General features: G+C 43.2%; 2 protein-coding genes across 2 annotated transcripts in view; both read right to left on the minus strand.

Moving 5' to 3' along the window:
* Positions 1-23,963, minus strand: part of LOC306924399 (polyunsaturated fatty acid lipoxygenase ALOX15B-like) — a gene marked incomplete at both ends in the record, with an annotated part of 48,523 nt that overhangs the window by 17,293 nt on the left and 7,267 nt on the right. Inside the window, 8 exons of the mRNA XM_079502893.1 lie at positions 12,042-12,220; positions 13,114-13,292; positions 13,562-13,684; positions 14,813-14,894; positions 16,535-16,754; positions 17,055-17,205; positions 17,372-17,848; positions 19,887-19,915. Of these exons, the coding sequence (XP_079359019.1) occupies positions 12,042-12,220; positions 13,114-13,292; positions 13,562-13,684; positions 14,813-14,894; positions 16,535-16,754; positions 17,055-17,205; positions 17,372-17,848; positions 19,887-19,915 (1,440 nt within the window). The remainder of the gene's footprint in view (positions 1-12,041; positions 12,221-13,113; positions 13,293-13,561; positions 13,685-14,812; positions 14,895-16,534; positions 16,755-17,054; positions 17,206-17,371; positions 17,849-19,886; positions 19,916-23,963) is intronic.
* LOC306924326 (polyunsaturated fatty acid lipoxygenase ALOX15B-like) lies at positions 8,812-11,519 on the minus strand (the record flags this gene model as incomplete). The annotated part of the gene is made up of 6 exons (XM_079502818.1): positions 8,812-8,965; positions 9,316-9,485; positions 10,526-10,618; positions 10,879-11,082; positions 11,260-11,403; positions 11,508-11,519. 6 exons carry the CDS (start codon positions 11,517-11,519, stop codon positions 8,812-8,814), a joined length of 777 nt encoding a protein of 258 aa, XP_079358944.1.

The raw sequence follows: 23,963 nt of genomic DNA on the forward strand, positions 1-23,963 counted from the left end.
GGACTTTTGTATAATACCTCAGGCTCTAAAAGAAAAAGACCATTACTGCATCAAAAGTAATCAGCAAACCATCCTATGAAAACTGGTCAGACATTGGCCATATTGTTAAATAATATAAGAAAGAGGCAATTGTGAAAATAGCTGATCTACAAGTTCACAACGAGTTTGTAGATTGGCTATTTTCACAATATGTATCTGTGTATTCTATTGCTTGTCTGGGTGGGGGGGTCCCCAGTTCAAATATGATTACTTTGGGGGGTAACAGCCTGAAAAGGTTGAGAACCATATAGCCTACCACCTTGATATAAAATAAAAATGTTGTAACTTGCATTGCGTAACCTTATGCAACTATTAATTGATTCACTCGTATACCAAAATCCATTTGAAAAAAAAAGTGAGGGGCGTTCACTTTGCATTATTAGTTAACCAACTATTTGGATAGTTGGTGTCAAGGTGACGTATGTTAGGGATGGGGCCCGAAAATCAAGTCCATTACAAACCCGGTTCGGCATTTATCGAGACCCAAGTATCAATAAGCTTTTGTCTTGTCGAGCCTGTTATCGGGTATAGCCGCAGCAGCTGACGTCTTGGGCCGCTTGCGGGGCAGGCGCGTAGCGTGGATTAAATGATTGACGGGGGTGGCAGCGCATCTCCGACCGATGTGTGAATGGTTTGCTGACGTGCGAATGGTTTGCTACTGCTGTAGTTTGCTACTAACAGAAATTTGCATGCATGAGGGCTGCCAAAGTAGGCTATCTTTTGCTGTCTTTTCACCTACTCTCTTCGAAGTTAAACTGGGCAAGCTCTAAACTGACTGGGCCACGGTGGTAAGGGGGCCGAGACGCGACCGGTGGTTGCGTTATGTTTGCGCTGTGGAAGTATGGTGGAACGGGTGAAAAAGTTTTGGTTACATGTTTAAAAAGACAAGAGGGGAACTAAATGCAATAATAAACTAGCTGGGGAGTGCATTTCACATGGGGTTGGGGCAGTCCATTGTCTGACCACGGACTTCCACGCTTTCGGCTTCACATCGAAGACAGCTTGACAGCTTCGTGCTGTGGTGAAATCACCACGAGCCTCCGGTGTCCTCTGCGAGACATGTTAAGATGAAGCAGCTGGCATGGAAGCTAACGTTGGTCATAAGGATTATGACCATGCCGTTATCCACGCGTCAATCCGATTTTAAATGTAAATGTCCCATCCACGGAGCAAAAGCGATATAAGCAATTAAGCAGCTTCATTCATTGATTCGTTTGGGCTTTGTTGTCTGTCTGTCTGACTGACTGACGGAGCCGTCTATCGTAAGGCAGATATACAAGCTCACAACGTGGTGCAACCAGACGCAGTGTGAGCTTGTAGATTGGCGTGTTTGGTGCGTGACACTGTCGTACGATGACGTATACATTACGCTTTTAAAGTGACGGTACACAATATTAACAGTTCCCTCTGTTAGAAAAGTACTGTATTTCAAGCCAAGGCCCTAGTAAAATGTAGTGCAAGGGATGGTTAAAATAAAGAGAAGATTATAGAAAAGATATGCATATTCTGTGTGTGTGTGTGTGTGTGTGTGTGTGTGTGTGTGTGTGTGTGTGTGTGTGTGTGTGTGTGTGTGTGTGTGTGTGTGTGTGTGTGTGTGTGTGTGTGTCATGGCATACAAACTCACAACTGGGTTGAACTGGCCAATAAAAATAAGGTTCTGTTCAGAATGTATTGTCTCCCACCTTTCCACAAAATAATAGCAAATGCTCGATAGTGGGCTAGATAAGCCTGCTCGATAAGGTGATCGTTATCAATACAAATTAAAGAGCTCCATCCATACGTATGTTTGCTCAGTAGTTGCTGATGTCTGCTCAGGAGGTTTGAGTGTTTGCTCAGACCGAACAAAAATTTGAGGGAACATTGGTTATATGTCTGCTGTGTCTGTAGTAACTACTGTATGTAACTAAAGTGTGTGTGTGTGTGTGTGTGTGTGTGTGTGTGTGTGTGTGTGTGTGTGTGTGTGTGTGTGTGTGTGTGTGTGTGTGTGTTTTGTTATGGAAATTATGATGTCTCATCATTGGCAATCAGCAGAGGGAGGTGAAGGCACGACACATGCATCAAGGAGTCCGGCATAATCATCATCGTTCTTTATTCATCGTTCCGATCATCTCAGTACAGCAGACTGGTTTAACAGTCCAACAGCACTCTCCCACAGCCCTCCCCATCAATGACATACAACCCCCTTTTATTGTCAAGCAAGCCCCAGTATACAGGAAATAGATAGTCAACAACAGGTGGTCATACAACATCTCCGTTTATGGTCGGAGTTAAGCGAGCAGGAAACATCCTATTCCAAGTGATCTAAGATGAGAGCACTATTAGTAAGTGGGCATGGGACCTCCAGCTGTCATTAGTGACAGCTTCTGCCAGGAAGCCATCGTTGCTATTCTGATTGGTGACCAATACCCACGAATAGGTAATAGTAACAGATTGACAGCTGTTGGTTGGTTGTTTGGGAGAGGAAGTTAAGGTGTAATGAGCAGGACACAAACTTATTCTAATCTGTTCTATTGCGAGGACAACACACTATTAGTGACACCTTAACTGACAGACAGGAAACACACATGCTTGGTATACTGGCTTGGAGACCTCCTTGTCGACAGTGACTTGGAGATGACAGCTGTCAATCTGACAGCTGCATTAATTAGACTAAGCATTGGTGAAGGAAGGGACTTAATGGAATAGATCAATACACAATAATGTATATTATATGTATCGATCTATTTGGCATTCTAATAATTCCATTACAATTCCATCGCTTTTCATTTGGAAATGTGATCATATCAATTTCCATGGCCCAGGCGGTTTTTAGAATGACAAATATTGATGATTAAAACTGTATGGCTAGATTCATGTTTGATGACAGTGGTCAGATAAAGAAGGCTTCGCTATTTATTCATTATTTTTCTTCACGTCTAAGTTTTAGAAATTACACTTCTAAGAAATTTAAAAATTACTGGACACATCTAGAATCAAGAAAAAACACATCTATAGTTAAGATAGTAAACACATCTAGTTAAATTTAGGAAGATAGGCACATCTAGACAGATCTTGTAGATCTGCTAATTTTAGAAAAGGTAGTTATTTCTTGCTCCGTTCCCAATACTATTTGTTGGTAAAGTATAATTCCACACTACACGTACCTATAATAGTTTAGTTAAGAACAAAATTAACTGAAATGATTAAACTTACAATTAAGGTAGGATTTACATTCAAATGGACAGAATTAAAATGGATTCTATTAGGATAGAATGTAAACACTTCAACAATAAAATAGAATTAAAATAATTGAATGTCAGTCCACCTCTCAGGCTGCTTTTCACACCCGAAAATAAATAAATAAACAGACTGACAGCGAAAGGCTATTTTCTACTCTTTAACACACAGACACACAAATAAACTCCCCTTTCCTTCCTCCCCTCTTGCCAGCTGGACAGAGAAAGAGAGAGAAAGGAAAGCTGTAAATCAGACATTTATATTTTCCAATATCGAATTAACTCAAATTAAACTGTTACTGATGTGAACAAGGTGAGGTCTCTTTGTCTTAATATTATCTCCATTCGTTCAACATTTTCTGTATTATATTACTTAAGTTAGCGTTCAACCAAAGAATATTTCATATTTATACCAGTGACTTTCTGATAAGGGACGTTCAACCCGAAACTGCTTTATATCATGTATTACTATACTGATAAAGGACGTTCAACCTTGAAGAGAAAGGAACTATTTAACTTTCGTAAGCTCACTAGATTCGATTTTTTGCAGATCTCACCCCGAAAATAAATCCTTTCTCTCTGTTTTCTATACTAAAGGCCTAGTGCTACCTAGTAAATACCAGAATAATTGACAGGAGATAAAATAATATTAGACGTTTAACCTTGTTAAACCATCATAAATGATTGATTTCACACTATTGATTTAACACCTTGAAACACTCACTTTTGAATAATTACTTAGATCCATATTAATTTATTTGCAAAACTATAAATGTATTCCTTTTAACTAACCCACACATAGGCTGTACCAATGACCCCTCCCCCTCTTGCCATTTTGGGGACGGGGTGTTAAATGAGGAGTTCCTTTAGTACAGTATATGTGCGTGGAAATGAATTCCAATATCTTATCATCCTATTTTAGGATTTTCTAACATTGTTGTTCTTGCCTATACTTTTACAAATTTTAGATTGGAGTCTAGTTAGATTAAAATTTAGATTAGATTTTTAGTAGTTTATCAAAACTTTTGTAGTTCACTACTTGAACATGTAAGACTAAATAGATTAAATCACATAGGGTAAATTACAAACTAAAGATCTAGTTATTTTCAATTGTATTTACCCTTTCGTAGTTTGTTTTCTTTAGCCAAAATTGATTTGCTGGCCCGTCGTTGCTGTGCGGCGTAGTACAGCAGCATGGTTCAGTGGACACCAACGTTTCATATGACCTGTCTGGCCGCAGTAATAGCACAAGTCCTCTCCCATGTGGCGTGCGTGGTTTAGTTGCCGTCTTCTTCTGTCCTTCCTTTCCTGGAGTACAGCCTCAACCCTGGCTCGGGTATGTACTTGTCCTCTCACTGGTCGGCTGTGGTATGGTCCTGGGTTGCCAGGCTGGTTACGCCAGGCTTCCCACGGCGGTGGGTGTTGTCTTGGTCTTGGGGTAGGCTCGCTGATGTGGTCTAGCTGGAAGCCGCTCAGTTGATTGGTTATTTCTTTTCCTCTGTGTTTGGTCATTTGAAAGTCTGGTTCTGGCTGGTCTCTGTTGTGGTTGCGGTCGGCATAATAGTTGTTGTTTGGTAGGGACACGTGGAGTTGTGTGTCTCTTCTTTGGTCGTTGTAGTAGCTATCATCTTCGTCGTTGACAGGAATGGTGTTGGCTGCGCTGGCTTCATCGTTGTAGTTGGTTGTTTCGGCGTAGTTGGCTTGGTCCGGGTGGTTGGTTGTGTTGGCGTGTAGTAGTAACACCGCAGTTTGAAGTTCTTGTTCCAGGAGTGTCACACGTGACTCTGCCTGGTCCATTAGCTTTTTCTGGTCCTCTAGTTGGTGTCGAAGTATCGCCTCCCTTTGCTGTGCGTCGCTCATTTCTTGTCGAAGTCTCTTTCGGCTCTGCTTTGCCCCCATCTTTAAAATTGTCGTTTTTTTTGTACCAAGTACTCATCTATGGTGAAGACAAGATATCGGCCCTGCGTCACTGCGTCATTTGTTATGGAAATTATGATGTCTCATCATTGGCGATCAGCAGAGGGAGGTGAAGGCACGACACAGCATCAAGGAGTCCGGCATAATCATCATTGTTCTTTATTCATTGTTCCGATCATCTCAGTACAGCAGAATGGTTTAACAGTCCAACAGCACTCTCCCACAGCTCTCCCCCATCAATGACATACAACCCCCTTTTATTGTCAAGCAAGCCCCAGTATACAGGAAATAGATAGTCAACAACAGGTGGTCATACAACATCTCCGTTTATGGTCGGAGTTAAGCGAGCAGGAAACATCCTATTCCAAGTGATCTAAGATGAGAGCACTATTAGTAAGTGGGCATGGGAACTCCAGCTGTCATTAGTGACACCTTCTGCCAGGAAGCCATCGTTGCTAGTCTGATTGTTGACCAATACCCACGAATAGGTAATAGTAACAGCTGTCAGATTGACAGCTGTGGGTTGGTTGTTTGGGAGAGGAAGTTAAGGTGTAATGAGCAGGAAACAAACTTATTCTAATCTGTTCTATTGCGAGGACAACACACTATTAGTGACACCTTAACTGACAGACAGGAAACACACATGCTTGGTATACTGGCTTGGAGACCTCCTTGTCGACAGTGACTTGGAGATGACAGCTGTCAGATTGACAGCTGCATTAATTAGACTAAGCATTGGTGAAGGAAGGGACTTAATGGAATAGATCAATACACAATAATGTATATTATATGTATCGATCTATTTGGCATTCTAATAATTCCATTACAGCATCAAGTCATCGGGTGGGTTCTGGGTTGGCATCAGGTCATCGGGTGGGTTCTGGGTTGGCATCAAGTCATCGGGTGGGTTCTGGGTTGGCATCAGGTCATCGGGTGGGTTCTGGGTTGGCATCAAGTCATCGGGTGGGTTCTGGGTTGGCATCAGGTCATCGGGTGGGTTATGGGTTGGCATCAGGTCATTAGGTGGGTTCTGGGTTGGCATCAGGTCATCGGGTGGGTTCTGGGTTGTCATCAGGTCATCGGGTGGGTTCTGGGTTGGCATCAGGTCATCGGGTGGGTTCTGGGTTGGCATCAGGTCATCGGGTGGGTTCTGGGTTGGCATCAAGTCATCGGGTGGGTTCTGGGTTGTCATCAGGTCATCGGGTGGGTTCTGGGTTGTCATCAAGTCATCGGGTGGGTTCTGGGTTGGCATCAAGTCATCGGGTGGGTTCTGGGTTGTCATCAGGTCATCGGGTGGGTTCTGGGTTGTCATCAAGTCATCGGGTGGGTTCTGGGTTGGCATCAGGTCATCGGGTGGGTTCTGGGTTGGCATCAAGTCATCGGGTGGGTTCTGGGTTGGCATCAAGTCATCGGGTGGGTTCTGGGTTGGCATCAGGTCATCGGGTGGGTTCTGGGTTGGCATCAAGTCATCGGGTGGGTTCTGGGTTGGCATCAGGTCATCGGGTGGGTTCTGGGTTGGCATCAAGTCATCGGGTGGGTTCTGGGTTGGCATCAGGTCATCGGGTGGGTTCTGGGTTGGCATCAGGTCATCGGGTGGGTTCTGGGTTGGCATCAGGTCATCGGGTGGGTTCTGGGTTGGCATTACGGTTGGCATGGGTGCTGCCGTTCCTGAATCAGCTGAGGCTGGCACCAGGAACATTTGGTTTAGTATGTGGATAACTGGCTACAATTTGGCATGCATGCGTTGCATGCATCTTGACCAAAAGAGCCAAACATGAATGCTCAGAGCAGGGGTGGGCAACTGGCGGCCCGGGGGCCACATGCGGCCCCCACCTTCACTTGATGTGGCCCTCAGGTTAATGTCAGGATACTGATATAATATTGGTTTCAGCTGTTTACAATTCCACAACATGAAAACATGACTCGCTTGAATTACTTCAGTCTAAATTAGTAGCTCATTGCTCAACACAAGTATAATTAAAAGGCATTTGAAATTACATAAAAATGTTAATTTTCAGGATTCCAATTCAAAAATAGTAAAAAATAATTCAACATTTCAATTCGAATATAGCAAAAATAGCCGATCTACAAGCTGCGACACGTTTTGAGCTTGTAGATCGGCTATTTTTGCGACGACGTAATATATGGCCCTAGGGAGTGAGTGTGGAAATATAGTGGCCCTCTCCATCGTCAAAGTTGCCCACCCCTGGCTCAGAGTATGCACATATCTTGGATTGATTTAGTATTATGTATAGCTGCTTAATTTTGTTCCAGTGACCCCCAGAAGCAAAAATGTTCGGTATATAAGATTTGCACAAATCATTATGAGCTTGTAGATCTGCTATTTTTGAACAGCCAAAGTATAAAACAATGGTTAAAGTGCTTAAAATCTAAAGTGACACAGATGCTTTCCCGGTTATAATGCATTTAAGGTCAGTAAACCATATTTTACTAAACCGTTTGGGCGCCATTGCCGACGATTAAAGTAAATTGAAGCCTAATTTTGATACTGACGCTTAACGCCATTGCCGACGGCCTTCGGCAATTGAGCTTTTATAGCGCGTTCGATTGCTCGAGCCAAAATGCTACTCACGTTAGCTGGTTATAGTAAGAGAAATCTATGAAAATCTGGGAACTAAATCGTTACCAAGAAATCTCTTCACCAATGTGTTTCTAAAGGTGTCTAATAACATGTACTAAAAGTTTGAAATTCAACTCCTGTGGGAAATGTGAGTTATTAGCATAATATGTGACCATATGCGGCCACCTTCTTGTTTTTTCAAGATCTCCTCTATAATATGTGACCATACCCATAACATCCTATATAAGGCAAAAAAGTCCAAATTTCATCATTCTTTAAGTAGCATGTGACATATGAAAATAGGGTGTTTTCATGATTCTGAATCCATTCCAAGCATTCGTTTTGCACAAAAAACACTCCTTGGGAGGAAAACGGCCATAGCCGTCATCACAGGTCAGCACATTTGGTCAAGTGGATATGGCCTAATTTAGCCCAAGGAGTGTTTTTTGTGCAAAACTAATGCTTGGAATAGATTCAGAATCATGAAAACACCCTAGTTTCATATGTCACATGCTACTTAAAGAATGATGAAATTTGGACTTTTTTGCCTTATATAGGATGTTATGGGTATGGTCACATATTATGCTAATAACTCACATTTCCCACGGGAGTTGAATTTCAAACTTTTAGTACATGTTATTAGACACCTTTAGAAACACATTGGTGAAGAGATTTCTTGGTAACGATTTAGTTCCCAGATTTGGTCAAATACCTGATAAAATGCCCTTACTATAAGCATGTGTGTCATATTAGATTTTTAACTATACTTTGGCTGTTCAAAAAATAGAAGATAGTGCGGAACGAACGTGACATGCTATGGTGAAGCTCTGGTGAAGGGCTTGTAGATATGCCATTTTTGAACAATCATGGAAATGCAAGCAGCATTTATTGAAGCCCCCAACAACGTCCGAAACTACCAACCGTTGCCGTGCTCGAATGTCCTGTCATCGTACTAATAGCTCAGATGAAACTACGTAAACATGGACTTGTCATGGATGTTATACAGATTCAACATTGTGGGCGCCAAAAAGTTTCTGACTTTTGAGCAGTGAGAATTGGTCACTGCTTTTTGAGCACGTCCCAAAGCATACCTGTGCTTGCTTTGGAATCGAACCCATGCTCAAAGATGTCCTTGATCCACTCCTGCAGCTCATTGTCCCTTTCGACGTCAGCATCAGTCTTGTAATAGTAGCGGAGGATTCCATCGACATACCTGCACAACACAACACAACACAACACAACACAACACAACACAACAACAAGAACCTTACAAATTTGACCCTGCCAAAAGAGATCAAGGTTCTTGACTCCCTGCCAAAACTCAAAACTAACCTTATTGGACCAAATACAAGTAAAGATAGTTTAACGGATTAGTGTTTTTCTGTTTACTAAAGAGCTGGAGAGACATGGAGACTCCTGTCACTGATCAAACACTCTGTAGAATGAGTACCGTAGCCTATATCCGAATATAGAGCTATTTAACCCTGGTTGTAAGAAATAAAACCTATACTAATAATAATCACCTATACCCTACCTTTAAGATTTAACATCAGATGTTCCTACCTGTGAATGATGGGCCACAGTTGGAGTGCATCGTCCCTGTAGTAGTATCCTGGTACAGAGTCCACGCGACGCTCCTTGATGTCATCAGGAGGACACAGAGAGCTGTAAGTCAGTGAGTCCAGGGACTTCTTCAGGACTAGCCACAAAGCCTGTCCCCCTGAAGATACATACTGGAAGAAAACCACACGCATAATAGGACGACAGGAGTCAAATCAGGCAGAACAGTGAGCACATGAATAAGAACACACAGGAAAAAAAAACTCAACTTACTGTAAAGCAAGAGTAAAGAGGTGGGCCGTGAGCTGTGCTTTAAAGATGTCTACAGAGGGTGCCTGTCTAAGCTGTAGTGGGAGTTTATTCCATGCTGTCGGCCCATAGAAGCAGAAAGCTGCTTCACCGTATTTTTTAGTTGCCTTTTCTTCGAGGCTAGCAGGCTAGCAGTGGAGGACCTAAGGGGGCGGTTTGGGACATATCCCAACTGGAGTAATATGTTCTCTCTTCTTAGTTTCAGTTAAAACTCTAGCTGCCGCATTTTGAACAAGTTGTAGTCTGTTCGTTGTTTTCTTTGGCAGGCCATAAAAAGGTGCATTGCAGTAAGTGAGTCGAGAGAAAACAAAAGTGTGGATCAACGTTTTTGCATCAATAGGCTCTAATTCATGCAATTATTCTAAGATGAAAGAAGGTAGCCTGATTAATATGCATGTTCAAATTCAATTCAGAATCAATGATGACCCCCATGCAGGTTCTTAATTTACTATAGAGTTACTTCCTACAGTCAGGTTAGCGAGTCTATTTCTTATTGATTATTAAAGTTCCCACTCATCCAGCATTTAATGCTGGATAGACTGGTTGGTCGAGGCAGATGGCCGCCCAACATAGAGTCGGATTATGCTTGACGTTTCTTCTAAGGGGGAGTTTTTTGTTACCACTGTGACTGTTGCAAAATTGCTTGCTCAGGGTGGGATCTCTGTCAGTTCTTTGCTCTACATGTTAAGTGTCTGGAGACAACGTGTGATTTGACAATTGAATTGAATTGAATTGAATTGAATTGAATTGAATTGAATTGAATTGAATTGAATTGAATTGAATTGAATTGAATTGAATTGAAAGTAGTAGGCGACTGGCGAGACTAGTCAATTCAGCATTTAAAAGTGAAGGAATTTGAATGTATTTTTCAGTGCTTGACAAACAGTTAATCATTGTTTCCTACGTCATTAAAAAATCCCTTTGGCTCTTTGGAAATCAGGAATCCTCGGGCCAGGTTGTTGATCTGCAGAGTGTAGCGGGTGTGAGGAATCAGGAGCTGAGGAGGGGAAAAGAGAGATTGAATGACAGTATTGGAAATTAGTTCTTAAAAGTCATGATGATAACTGAATCCTCTAGCCAATGTTAAACTCATTATAATTGTGTTGTTAATACAGTATGTGAATATGACAACTGGATTTGATTGGTTGAGTTGCTGCACAAGAAAGATATTTGATCAAATTATGATAGCTGTAGGCCTGCCTACCTTGTACAATGTACAGTACAGGGGGTGAACCATAGCAGCCAGTGAACAGTTACCTTGTACAGGGGGTGAACCATGGGGACATTCCTTAGCAGTGACACTGCAAAAACCTCTGCCAGCAGGTGAGTGCGCAGCAGGTGAGCGTTGAGCTGGTGTTCAGTGAAATCGGCACTTCTCACATAGATCTTGGCCAGCAGCCAGTCATACTTGGAGTCAGTGGGCAAGAAGATTGGGTTGTCCGTTGATGACTTCTGCTTCAACTGTAAGGAACAGGAATAATTGAATTGAATGAAATTTAATTTGGCCATTTCTTTCTTTCTTTCTTTCTTTCTTTCTTTCTTTCTTTCTTTCTTTCTTTCTTTCTTTCTTGTCAAACAGAGTCAGGGTGCTGATGGGGGTCCTAAAAGGAATTTTCCAGTCTGGAAGCTTGTTCTCACCTGGATGGCGATGGGCATCAGTTTGTCGTCACGCGTTGATTTCAGCAGCACCAGTGGAGCCGCCAGGTATTGCTGCTTACCGTCAATGATGTTTGCTTGAAATCCATCCAAATTCTTATAGTCCAACAGGAAGATTTTGCCATTCTGTTGGAAACATTAACAGTGTTATCGCCCAGGGTCATTTGGAACCATTAAATCAGTACGCCCAGCGATTTGCAGCTTCAGAGCCCATTTCAAGGTGCCACAACAGATGACATCATGGTTGTGCTAGATAGCGTAGCATGTAGCCAAAAGGCCCCCAAGAGGACCGACAACCACCGGAGGTATGATTACTTCTAACGCGACAAGCGACGGGACCGCGATGGGCCGTCAAAAACACAATGTTTTGTTATGACCGCCCAACCGGAAATTACATTGAATGTTGTCCAATTATTGACGCTCCCAGGCTGTAGACTGGTGCACTATGTTATCAAACGAGTAATGTTCCGTCTTTTAATGAATCTCCGTCCTGGGCGTCGGGCATAATTATTTGATAGGACGGAGTTCTCCGCCTTGGGCGACCAGCAATGTTAGGCTATGACCTGACGAAGATGTTATAGTGAGAGTATCCATGATATGTATATAACACGGGTCACGTCACACATACAATATGTGGATAAGGGAAGGGAATCAACAACAATTGAGTCTGTTTGAGGTGCAATCAAAGCTACTTCTTTAAAACATGGATTTACTGCACTATGCTTTGTTTTTTATTTAAAAAAAAAACAATACAAACAAAGCACCTTCATTTCCGCCTCTAAGTTCCCCCAATCTTCGCTGCTCAGCGCGCTCCGCACAGGGAAGTGGCATGGCAGGTTGGTGCACTGGCGGATCAGGATGGGGTTGACGCCGTTCAGGTACTGGTAGCCGAAGAAAGCATCTTCTTTCCAGTGTTTCCGCATATTATTATATTCCACGTATCCTGGAAGACAGATGGAGCTTAGTTTACTCTGCTGTCTGTTTACGTCACCGTTCAGCCAAGCAGCATCCATATTAGCATCCATATTGAATTGTTCAGAACAAAGTTGAGTTCTTTGTTTGTTTTCTTCACCAATGTTTAACATGTATCTATTCCATTTTATCAGCCTACCTATAAACTTAAATAAATTTAAACCATGTGTAGCACCCAGCCACATGGCCCGCAACCGCCCTGCCAATCAGGCTCAGCCCAATTGGCACGACAGGTTGCAGTGTCAATTATCTAATGTAATCCTGGGCGCTACACTTACTCTGCCAACCTGGGGAGGGCAGCGAACTGACCTCATGCTTCCTTCTATGCATGAGGAGTTCAAGCTACTTATTTTCACCTGACAGGTGAAAGGTTCCTTTCCCCTCCATCAGGCGCCCCGGCTGGCCAGGGGGAGGTAGTTTATGGAGATAAGGATTATAATATAAATTTAAATTATATAAAATGTTTTTTTTTCTGTTGGGGGCACTAAGTATTCCCATTACTTGCATGATGCCTGGTACAGTTCTTTGTTACACAATTTGTCACATCAAAAATGTATAATGGACATGATTAGATTTGTTGACTCGACGTTAATTCTGTGAGTTAAATTTGGCGAGGGAAGACTGTCTGACAATTTGTTGATAATGTAGTTTAAGTGGTTAACCGTATTAAAAGTGACCCCCCTGTAGACCTCTGAGGGTCCACAATTTCAGAACCACTGTAATAAAATGAAATCTGCAGAAGCAGAAAACCTGCCACACTCCAAATTAGATGAGTGATCTTAAAGGTGCCAGGCTCAAAAGTACAAATTGGAATGAAGAAATAGCCAGCACACAAGAAATGTCCTTTTCACATGGTGTATTTACCTCTGACCCCTTGGTGAGAAACCATGTCCCGATGGTTTGCGAAGCACGGGAACAGCCAGATTAGCCAATTGTATAACAACTGGAACAGCCATAAGCCACCATTCGTGGCCCCCGATAACTCAAGGTTCTTCCAGGTGTCCTTAGAGTTTGACACACCCAGCAGGTTCAGCTCCAACAGACTGGGGAGTGGAACAAGCACAGAGTTTAAAATAGAGAAGACTGATTCAAACAAAACTAGAACATAAAAGAACAACAACATCACAAATGCATTAAATTTAACTTAATGTGATAACTACTTCTGTTTCCACTGGCTATAGGCCTATAAGTGTCAAGTTGTGACGTTTTCAATGGGTGAAAAGTGAAATATAATTTTAACATTGAAATATTGATAGATATAGACAACACGCAACGTCAACAATGTGCCCTGATACAATAGTAAAGGATTCACCTTGTAGCTGCGTTGTAGAAAAACGTCATGCTCTTGGTGAAGGAGAATTGGACTTCTGCAGGCAGATCTCGAGGACCGTCACTAAGTATGATGTGAGGAATGCCTTCTACATATTTATCCCACCTATGGAGGAAGAGGAGAGAAGTCAAGAACTTGGGTCATTTCAATTTGCATACGTGCCAACCTCCTTTTATTTGACTATTTGTCCTGCGCTGCTCCTGCGCCAGCGTTTCTCCTGCGTTTTGGGGATTTCACCCATTTTGGGTGGTCAACCCGGTCAAACCTCTCTCATCAATGAGAGAGTGGGAATGTTACTCTTTTACTCTCACATTATGTATATTTCATACATACAGTGTAAGCATGTAGCTCATGTATCTAAATTGTAATTTAATGCAATTATAAAGAGATAGTCATTTTTAAGTAATTAATGGATTTAATTATTAAAGATGGCTCTTTTATTGCTTCAGTCATCAAATCAGTTTCTGTAGGTCTAGGCCTACTGTAGTTTTTAATGATAAGCTACTACGGGTGTAACGATACATGGTTGACGATACGATACATGGACGATATTGGCTCATTATGGCGATCCGATACGATCCGATTCAATGATTTGAAATCGATACAGTAACTATTTAAAACACATTGACATTATTTTAAATTAGGTAATTAAACCCCTCTTTTTCATTTTTCTTCTAAAAATTGCTAAATACCACACACAAAAATGTAGTATTGATACAATCGATTAATTGCATGGCAAAACGATTCGATACCGATTATTTCCATTGCAAAACGATACGATGCGATACATAGTCAATGTTGCTGTTTTAATTTCGATATACTTCAATTCTTGAAATTAAAATCGATCGATGCAGTTACTATATCGTTACACCCCTATAAGCTACTGTAGCTTTATAATGGAATATATGTTAGTAAAGCCTGACTTAACTCCCCAAATCCACCCCACATGTGGTCAGTGTAACCCTCTCTTGTCCACTAGTCCCTCCCTTTATTATGTTAACGAAATTGTCAATATATTTAGTCATAGGATTCCACACTAATTATCCATAATGTATAAATGATGGATAAGGGGTCAGGACAACTAGGCCTTTTCATGGAGGGGTCAGAATACAATTTGGACTTCAACTGTTATTCGTCTATACAGTACTTAATTATTATTTGGACATGTTTCGTCATAGTTTGAGTCGACAACATTAACACTGCACAGAGCCAACAATAAGACATCAGACTCACTTGTAGTTCATCTTTCTCTGCTTCAGTTCCTTTTTTCTGCCGTACTGAGACAGCAATAGTGTGTCCTCAAAGGGTAAGTAAGCTGCAAGAAAAATAAAAAAAAGTTAAGGAGAGATTAAAATCAGATTGTTAGCCTACTGTTGATAACACGTAGGTTTAGAACGATTAAGACCCTAGGCCGATTCGAAAAATAAACGTTTTCATGTCAAGGACCCCCAAAAGTATGTATATAAATATATAAAAATATATATAAAATATATAAAAGAAAAAAATATATATATAAAAACAATATTTATACACGCACGCACGCCTATACACACACACGCTCCTTATATTCTATCAGCATTTGTAATACAGACATAGGAAAATAGGGTTGTTTGTGCACCAGAAGCAGTACAGAGTGTTGCCAGTAGAGGGCAATGTGACTCCACACATAAAAACAAGTTTCACATAAACTGTTTAGTTAATAGTTAGCCTTAATGTTGGACCAATCTGGAAAATAATTAAATGCTTACTAATAGCTTTCTTCACAAATGTGTTCATAAAGGTGTCTACTATCACTTATTATAATAATGATAATAATAAAAAAATAAAAATAAAATAAACTATATACAGTAACTTTTTCCAAATCTCATTCTGCTTTAAGTAGCAAACTAGGGGTTTCATGATTCTGTATCCAAAAATAGAAAATATCACGATATCAGGAATATATATATGAATGGTGGAGTTTGTAGAAACAATAATTTCACCTGATTCACACATTTAAATTGTCTGTGTTGTTATTAGAGAAAGTAAAAGGTGAGTGTTATTTTTCATTTGCTGCTTTCTTTCGTTATAGCGATTTTTGCTATTTTTGACAGGGGGCGGGGGCATTCGAACATGGGGCTAAATGCGTCCTTTTTTACAACATTTTACGGCAATTTCTTTATTAATATTTACTATAGCCCTCCTGGGAAGTTATATCTGGCCACAAAAGATCACAGCATCTACTGAATGTGAAGGTAGAGGTACTAGGGGAATGCCATACTGTGTGTCGGAGGCTCAATATGTCAGTTTGTCACAATCATTAGATCCCGTGATCTTTTGTAGCCAGATATAATGTTCCATGTTGTTCGAATGCCCCGCCCCCCTGTCAAAAATAGAAAAAAAACCCGCTAAAATGAAAGAAAGCAGCAAATGGAAGAAAAACAATCGACACTTATCTTTTACTTTCTCTAATAACAACCTAAAACATTAACCTTGGTTGAAAAAAACTAAAGTTGTCCTTTAAAGCAGCTATAACATGAATGAACAGTTTTTAATATTTAATATCATATTGTCTATGTCCCTCAAACTTATTTTTAATGGTTTGAACCTCAATCACCACTCTGATATAACCATTTCTTTTTTGCTTCTGAAGCTCTTTTAGCTGCAGTACCACAATGTCCTGAGGTGGTGGGTGTGCTGGTATGCAACTTATTTAATATTTGAGTCATTATAATACTGATGGTAGATAAACACAGGCTTGTTTCCATTCCATGCCAGCTTGGAAAATCAACAATGGCGGACATTGTAAACAAAGTGGAAATGCATATTTGGAACTGAAGAGAGGGAGGAATTATACAAAGTAGGGTGACATTGATGACATCACAAATACGACCAAAGTTGAGCTGAATTTTATGTTATAGGTCCTTTAAACAAACAAATTAATACATCATTCACAACAGTATAGCCTCCACTAACCTTTAGCCTCTCTGAACAGGTGTGGCTGTCCATCAGCAATCCAGCGGTAGATGGGGAAGAGGTAAACTTCTCCTTCTGGTCCTTCTGGTGGTGTTTCAACCTTGATTTCAACCTTGTAGACGAACCAGGCGGGCCACCCGCAGAAGAGGGACCTCTTGTCCAGCTCGATCACCCTCAGCTCACCAAGACTCACGGGATGTTTCACTGAGAAGGTAGTGGTCTGGAGAAAAAAAACACAATTCAGTTCAATTCAATTCAAAGGGCTTTATTGGCATGACAAAACATACGTTTACATCATTGCCAAAGCAAAAAAGTGGAACAATATAATCAAAACAAAGTGTACAATTGAAAGTCAGAATCTCCAATAAATCCATTTCTATGTACCGAGATCACTCGATGCAGATATGTGCAGGGATACACAAAGTTATTAGTCTTTGATTTACATTGAGGAGTGTTTCTCAAAAATGTCCGACTCCCCGTTGATTCTCCCTTGCTTAGTTCAGATAGAAGTCAGACTTACCTTGGCCCTGCCTAGGAAGAAGTTGACAAATCCCCAGAAGCTGAAGAGCAAGGTGCGTTTGCTCTCGTCATCCTTTCCCACCAGCTTGATGTAGAGCAGAGTGAGCCAAGCACCGGGCACGGTCACTGTGTAATATGTCACCATGTTCACTCTGGGGAGGAGAAGGAGAGCGTTAGAAAGACATATCTAATGTCACTATAATTACATCAAACCACCATGGGGTCTTCAACAGGGTGGTCCGGGACCCTTAGGAGGGCGTCCTCAGAGAGAATTATACGAGGGAGATGACCAAGGAAAAGGGGTCTGGGGGCAAAGACCCCGGAAGGATGGCCAGGTTGAACTGAAGGGCGGAGCTGGTCTGGAGGACGGCCAGGCAGTTGGAACCACCCAGGAGGATGGTGCAGTTGGCCTGGCCACTTGGGAGGAGTGTCAGGAGGACGGCCAGAGGGGCGGAGCCACCCAGGCAAACTTTGAAGTCGGCACAGCCGCTTAGGAGGGTCCGGAGGTCGACCAGATGGGCGGAGCCACCCAGTAAAACGGTGAAGTCGGCCCGGCCGCTTGGGAGGAGAGTCTGGAGGACAACCAGACAGGTGGGGCCACTTTGAAGTACTAAGCAGCGGAGGGCCAGGCAGCACAGGCACGGGAGTACTGGGTGACACAGGCACTGGGGCGCAGAGTTGCGGCAGCGGAGCCTCAGTGGCAGCAGGCTGTAGTGGTAGGACCTGAGAGGAGGTGAGCTGCATCGACGGGGCTTCGGAGGAGACGAGCTGCAGCGACAGGACCTCGGAGGCGAGCTGCAGTGATAACATACAGAACACAAATACAAGTAATAAGTCCCAAAACACCAGACAAAGTCCAAGGGCAGAGGAGCGTACCGTGACACTCTAGGGTTACCATTATTCTGAATTCACAAAAAAGGTGTGATCCAGGAACCCCCTTGGTTCATTGAGGGGGTTCCAAATGGACCCTTACGTGTGTGTGTGTGTGTGTGTGTGTGTGTGTGTGTGTGTGTGTGTGTGTGTGTGTGTGTGTGTGTGTGTGTGTGTGTGTGTGTGTGTGTGTGTGTGTGTGTGTGTGTGTGTGTGTGTGCACAGACCTGTAAGGGTCCATTTGGTTCCATTTGTACACTCTCAGAGTTACAGACCTGTAAGGGTCCATTTGGTTCCATTTGTACACTCTCAGAGTTACAGACCTGTAAGGGTCCATTTGGTTCCATTTGTACACTCTCAGAGTTACAGACCCGTAAGGGTCCATTTGGTTCCATTTGTACACTCTCAGAGTTACAGACCTGTAAGGGTCCATTTGGTTCCATTTGTACACTCTCAGAGTTACAGACCTGTAAGGGTCCATTTGGTTCCATTTGTACACTCTCAGAGTTACAGACCTGTAAGGGTCCATTTGGAACCCCCTCAATGAACCAAGAGGGTTCCTGGATCACACCTTTGAGAGCCACTGCTCCTCTTTTTTGTGAATTCAGAATAATGGTAACCCTAGAGACCCTCGAGAATGAATGCGTGCGTGTGTGTGCGTGCGTGCACGGCTGCGCGTGCATGTGTGTGTGTGTGTGTGTGTAGAGACGTAGGCTACACCTGCAGGCTCTGGGAAGGGAATGAATAGTGAAGACATATGAAAAGAAACAACTGATCCCACTGAGCAATAGACGGCTATTAGACGTGCGTCTAAAAATGAAAGTTTTTGACGTCTATCCTTAGATTAGACGTTGATTAGCGGTTGTTTAATAGACGTTTAAACAACCGCTAATCAACGTCTAATCTAAGGATAGACGTCTAAAAAAACGTTTTAGCCGTTTTTTACCGCATTTTTAGACGGCCCCACTGTCTTGTGCAGTCCTAATCGGATGTGTCAATGTTGTCAGTTTGAAAGTCAGAAAAAGGGAGTTTGATTCTCAAGAAGAGGAGTATCAGATTCCCTGGTTGAGCCGGTATTATTAGGACATGTGCCCACGTACTGGCATGTGCCTGCTCGCTCATACATAAGATAATGTCGGTGGTTAAGTGTGTGTGTGTGTGTCTGTCTGTCTGTCTGTCTGTCTGTCTGTCTGTCTGTCTGTCTGTCTGTCTGTCTGTCTGTCTGTCTGTCTGTCTGTCTGTCTGTCTGGCTGGCCTGTGTGTGTGTGTGTGTGTGTGTGTGTGTGTGTGTGTGTGTGTGTGTGTGTGTGTGTGTGTGTGTGTGTGTGTGTGTGTGTGTGTGTGTGTGTGTGTGTGTGTGCGCGTGCGTGCGTGCGTGCGTGTGCTGCTGTAGGCCTACTACCTAACTAACTAATTTTTAGGAGAATTCTTTTTTTATAAAATAAAGGTTAAAAAAAAATGTGCACACGCGCACACACAATACTACAACGTGGTTAAGAGAATGTCCCCGTCTTTTAATCGAACCCACATCACATGCAGACAGAGGTATGGTGTGCTTACTGGCACATTGTTGCATGATCCTCATTGTATTTGTGTAATTGATTGCAACTGATGTGTTTCCATGTAGTGACATTTGACACTTGTAGAGGTGTGTGTGTGTGTGTGTGTGTGTGTGTGTGTGTGTGTGTGTGTGTGTGTGTGTGGGGGGGGGGAGGGTGAACATAGTTTTCACAGGGAACAATAGACGAATCAGACATGCCAATTATCTGTTTCTTGGAACAGGATTAAGGATTAAGGATTCTTTTTTTGAGATAGAATGACAAAATGATGACGTGGTTTTCACTGGAACCAAGTGTGGGGCGGAGTTTGGCGATGTTCCTGACATGGAACATTTTGCGTGTGCCTCGAGGTGCAGTGTCATGTGGTACCATGGGACACCAACATCAAGTTTATAAATGTTTACCTCCTGGTGGTCTCGGTGACTGGCATGACCTGACGAGTCACCGCCAGGACATTACAAATATCCACGCGAGCTCTGGGTCTTCTCTGCAGCCAAATGCAGCGCCCACATCCATGGGTGCCGAAGTCCACATGTCAAAAAGGTTGACGTTACCATCAACAGCTCCCTCCACATCTGGTTGTCTGAAGCCGAGCCCTGTGTTCAACCTGCCAGTCCTCACGGGATGACCCCGACCATTGCAATCATCACAAATGTGATGAGGTCAGCACATTTTGGGCAATTTGGGCAAGTGGCTATGGCCATTTTTAGCCCAAGGAGGGTTTTTTGTGCAAAACGAATGCTTGGAATGGATTCAAAATCATGAAAACCCCCTTGTTTGACATACTTAAAGCATAATGAAATGTTGACATTTTTGCCTTATATAGGATAGGATGTCAATGGTATGGTCACATATAAACCCCTATAAAAATAAATTGCTCAATTCTGACAGCCGGTCAGCAAGTGGATTCATGTATGTATATAGACAATATTTTAGGCCAATAAAAAGACCATATACCAAATGTCCCACTTTAAACAAAAGAAGCCTGTCGGCTGCCGGACTATAGTTCAACTGGTCTGAAACAGCAAACAGTGAAACAGGTACAGCTGTGGAAGTGGGCACAGGTGTGGAAGTGGGCACAGGTGTGGAAGTGGGCACAGGTGTGGAAGTGCACAGGTGTGGAAGTGGGCACAGGTGTAGAAGTGGGCACAGGTGTGGAAGTGGGCACAGGTGTAGAAGTGGGCACAGGTGTGGAAGTGGGCACAGGTGTGGAAGTGGGCACAGGTGTGGAAGTGGGCACAGGTGTAGAAGTGGGCACAGGTGTGGAAGTGCACAGGTGTGGAAGTGGGCACAGGTGTAGAAGTGGGCACAGGTGTGGAAGTGCACAGGTGTGGAAGTGGGCACAGGTGTAGAAGTGGGCACAGGTGTGGAAGTGGGCACAGGTGTGGAAGTGGGCACAGGTGTGGAAGTGGGCACAGGTGTGGAAGTGGGCACATGTGTGGAAGTGGGCACAGCTGTGGAAGTGGGCACAGCTGTGGAAGTGGGCACAGGTGTGGAAGTGGGCACAGGTGTGTGTGTGACAGTGTGACCTCCCACTGGTGCTGCGGCGTGACACACTGACCTCACTAACAAAACAAAAATCACTTGTGTGAAGTGAGGGGCACCCACTACGTCATAGTAAAAAGTCCATAGACTTGGCTTCCACATGACCTCATGCGTCTCAATATTTGCCATTGACAATGAAAGGAGAAATTAGGTCAAATGTCCGCCAAATATGACGTAAATTTGTGACAACTAGGCCTTCTGATTGGCTAGTGTGAGATGATCCATGATGATTTACGATGATAAGAGCGCCCCTCCCTTCACACAGGGGTGATTTTTGTTATATTACTTAGATGTTGTCCAAACATCACACACATTGGTACACATTATCTCTATAGTAATGGGATCAAGACTTATCTGTCCCATTTGTCATATTCCATCCTGATTGGAGAATTCAGAACATTGCTGTCCCACAATAACCTACCTGACCTGGCGGAGACCTGTGCTCAGAGGAGCACTTTTGTAGTCTAACATAATAAAATACATACACATATATACATACATATATATGTGGAGCTATATGTGGAGCATAGCATCACCTGGATCTCCATATATGAAGATCACAACACTGATCTCATCAAACCCTGGATAGCCATACATGGTTTGACAAGATTTCTATACAGGATCTCCTATAACTGGTCAACAAAAACCCATTTTATTTCCTGTTTTTGGCTATATATAAGTGTATATTTGTGGACCCTATAGAGCACCGAAGTCCATGTACTTTTTATTTGCATTGTAATCTCCATAGTGGACCTGATGTCCCTATTTTGAGCATGTCATTTGGTGACAGTTTTATGAAAATGCGTGCGTGCGTGCGTGGCTGTGTGCGTGCGTGCATGGCTGTGTGCGTACGTACCTGGCTGTGTGCGTGCGTGCATGGCTGTGTGCGTGCGTGCGTGCGTGCGTGGCCTCTACATAGTTGACATGACAGATTAATGGATTTGATATCAAAAGATTTCTCTTCCATTTGCAGGTGCTCCATCATGCTCTATAAGCATTCTACTGTGAAGCCAAGCATGTTTAACCTGTCTGTGGTTGGCTCTGCGTCCAGCAGGGGGCAGCATATATGGGTTAACCAGTGTAATGATGACTAGCTGTGTTCTCTAACAGTGGTAAATGGTAAATGGTGCATTTATATAGCGCCTTTAACCAAGGCGCTTTACATAGATTGTGCATTACATTCACCCATTCACACACACATTCATACACCGATTGCAGCGGAAGCCATGCAAGGTACCAACCAGCACATCGGGAGCAATTTGGGGTTCAGTGTCTTGCCCAAGGACACTTCGACATGTAGACTGGAGGAGCCGGGATTCGAACCGCCGACCCATGGATCATTGGACGACCTGCTCTACCTCCTGAGCCACAGCCGCCCGTGGACAGTGGCTCTCAAAGGTGTGATCCAGGTGTGATTCATTGAGGGGGTTCCAAATGGACCCTTACAGGTCTGTAACTCTGAGTGTGTGTGTGTGTGTGTGTGTGTGTGTGTGTGTGTGTGTGTGTGTGTGTGTGTGTGTGTGTGTGTGTGTGTGTGTGTGTGTGTGTGTGCAGACCTGTAAGGGTCCATTTGGTTCCATGTGTACACTCTCAGAGTTACAGACCTGTAAGGGTCTGTTTCTATTGACAACAAAGACCAGATCATGGGTGTGAAATGTTAGAGAACACAGATATTCATCATTACACTGGTTAACCCATATGCTGCCCCCTGCTGGACGCAGAGCCAACCGCAGACAGGTTAAACATGCTTGGCTTCACAGTAGAATGCTTATAGAATATGATGGAGCACCTGAAAATGGAAGAGATATCTTTTGATATCAAATCCATTAATCTGTCATGTCTACTATGTAGAGGCCACACACGCACGCACAGTCACGCACGCACACAGCCACGCACACAGCCACGCACGCACGCACAAAGCCACACACACAGCCATGCACGCACGCCGCCACGCACGAAACCACGCACACACGCACGCATGCACACAGCCACACACACACACACACAGGAGTTAATTCTCGAGGGTCTCTAGGGTTACCATTATTCTGAATTCACAAAAAAGAGGAGCAGTGGCTCTCAAAGGTGTGATCCAGGAACCCTCTTGGTTCATTGAGGGGGTTCCAAATGGACCCTTACGGGTCTGTAACTCTGAGAGTGTACACATGGAACCAAATGGACCCTTACAGGTCTGTAACTCTGAGAGTGTACACATGGAACCAAATGGACCCTTACAGGTCTGCACACACACACACACACACACACACACACACACACACACACACACACACACACACACACACACACACACACACACACACACACACACAGAGTTACAGACCTGTAAGGGTCCATTTGGAACCCCCTCAATGAATCACACCTGGATCACACCTTTGAGAGCCACTGTTAGAGAACACAGCTAGTCATCATTACACTGGTTAACCCATATGCTGCCCCCTGCTGGACGCAGAGCCAACCACAGACAGGTTAAACATGCTTGGCTTCACAGTAGAATGCTTATAGAGCATGATGGAGCACCTGCAAATGGAAGAGAAAGAGAGGCCACACACGCACGCACACAGCCATGCACGCACGTACGCACGCACGTACGCACGCATTTTCATAAAACTGTCACCAAATGACATGCTCAAAATAGGGACATCAGGTCGCGCACGCACACACGCCAGACAGAGACAGACAGACAGACAGACAGACAGACAGACAGACAGACAGACAGACAGACAGACAGACAGACAGACAGACAGACAGACAGACAGACTTAACCACCGATATTATCTTATGCAGGCACATGCCAGTACGTGGGCACATGTCCTAATAATACCGGCTCAACCAGGGAATCTGACACACCTTCTCTTCTTGAGAATCAAACTCCCTTTTTCTGTGGAAAGTTCCTGATGTAATCTTTCTAACTGACAACA

Source organism: Electrona antarctica (assembly GCF_951216825.1).
Source record: "Electrona antarctica genome assembly, chromosome: 6".
In the NCBI taxonomy this organism is placed as follows: Eukaryota; Metazoa; Chordata; class Actinopteri; order Myctophiformes; family Myctophidae; genus Electrona; species Electrona antarctica.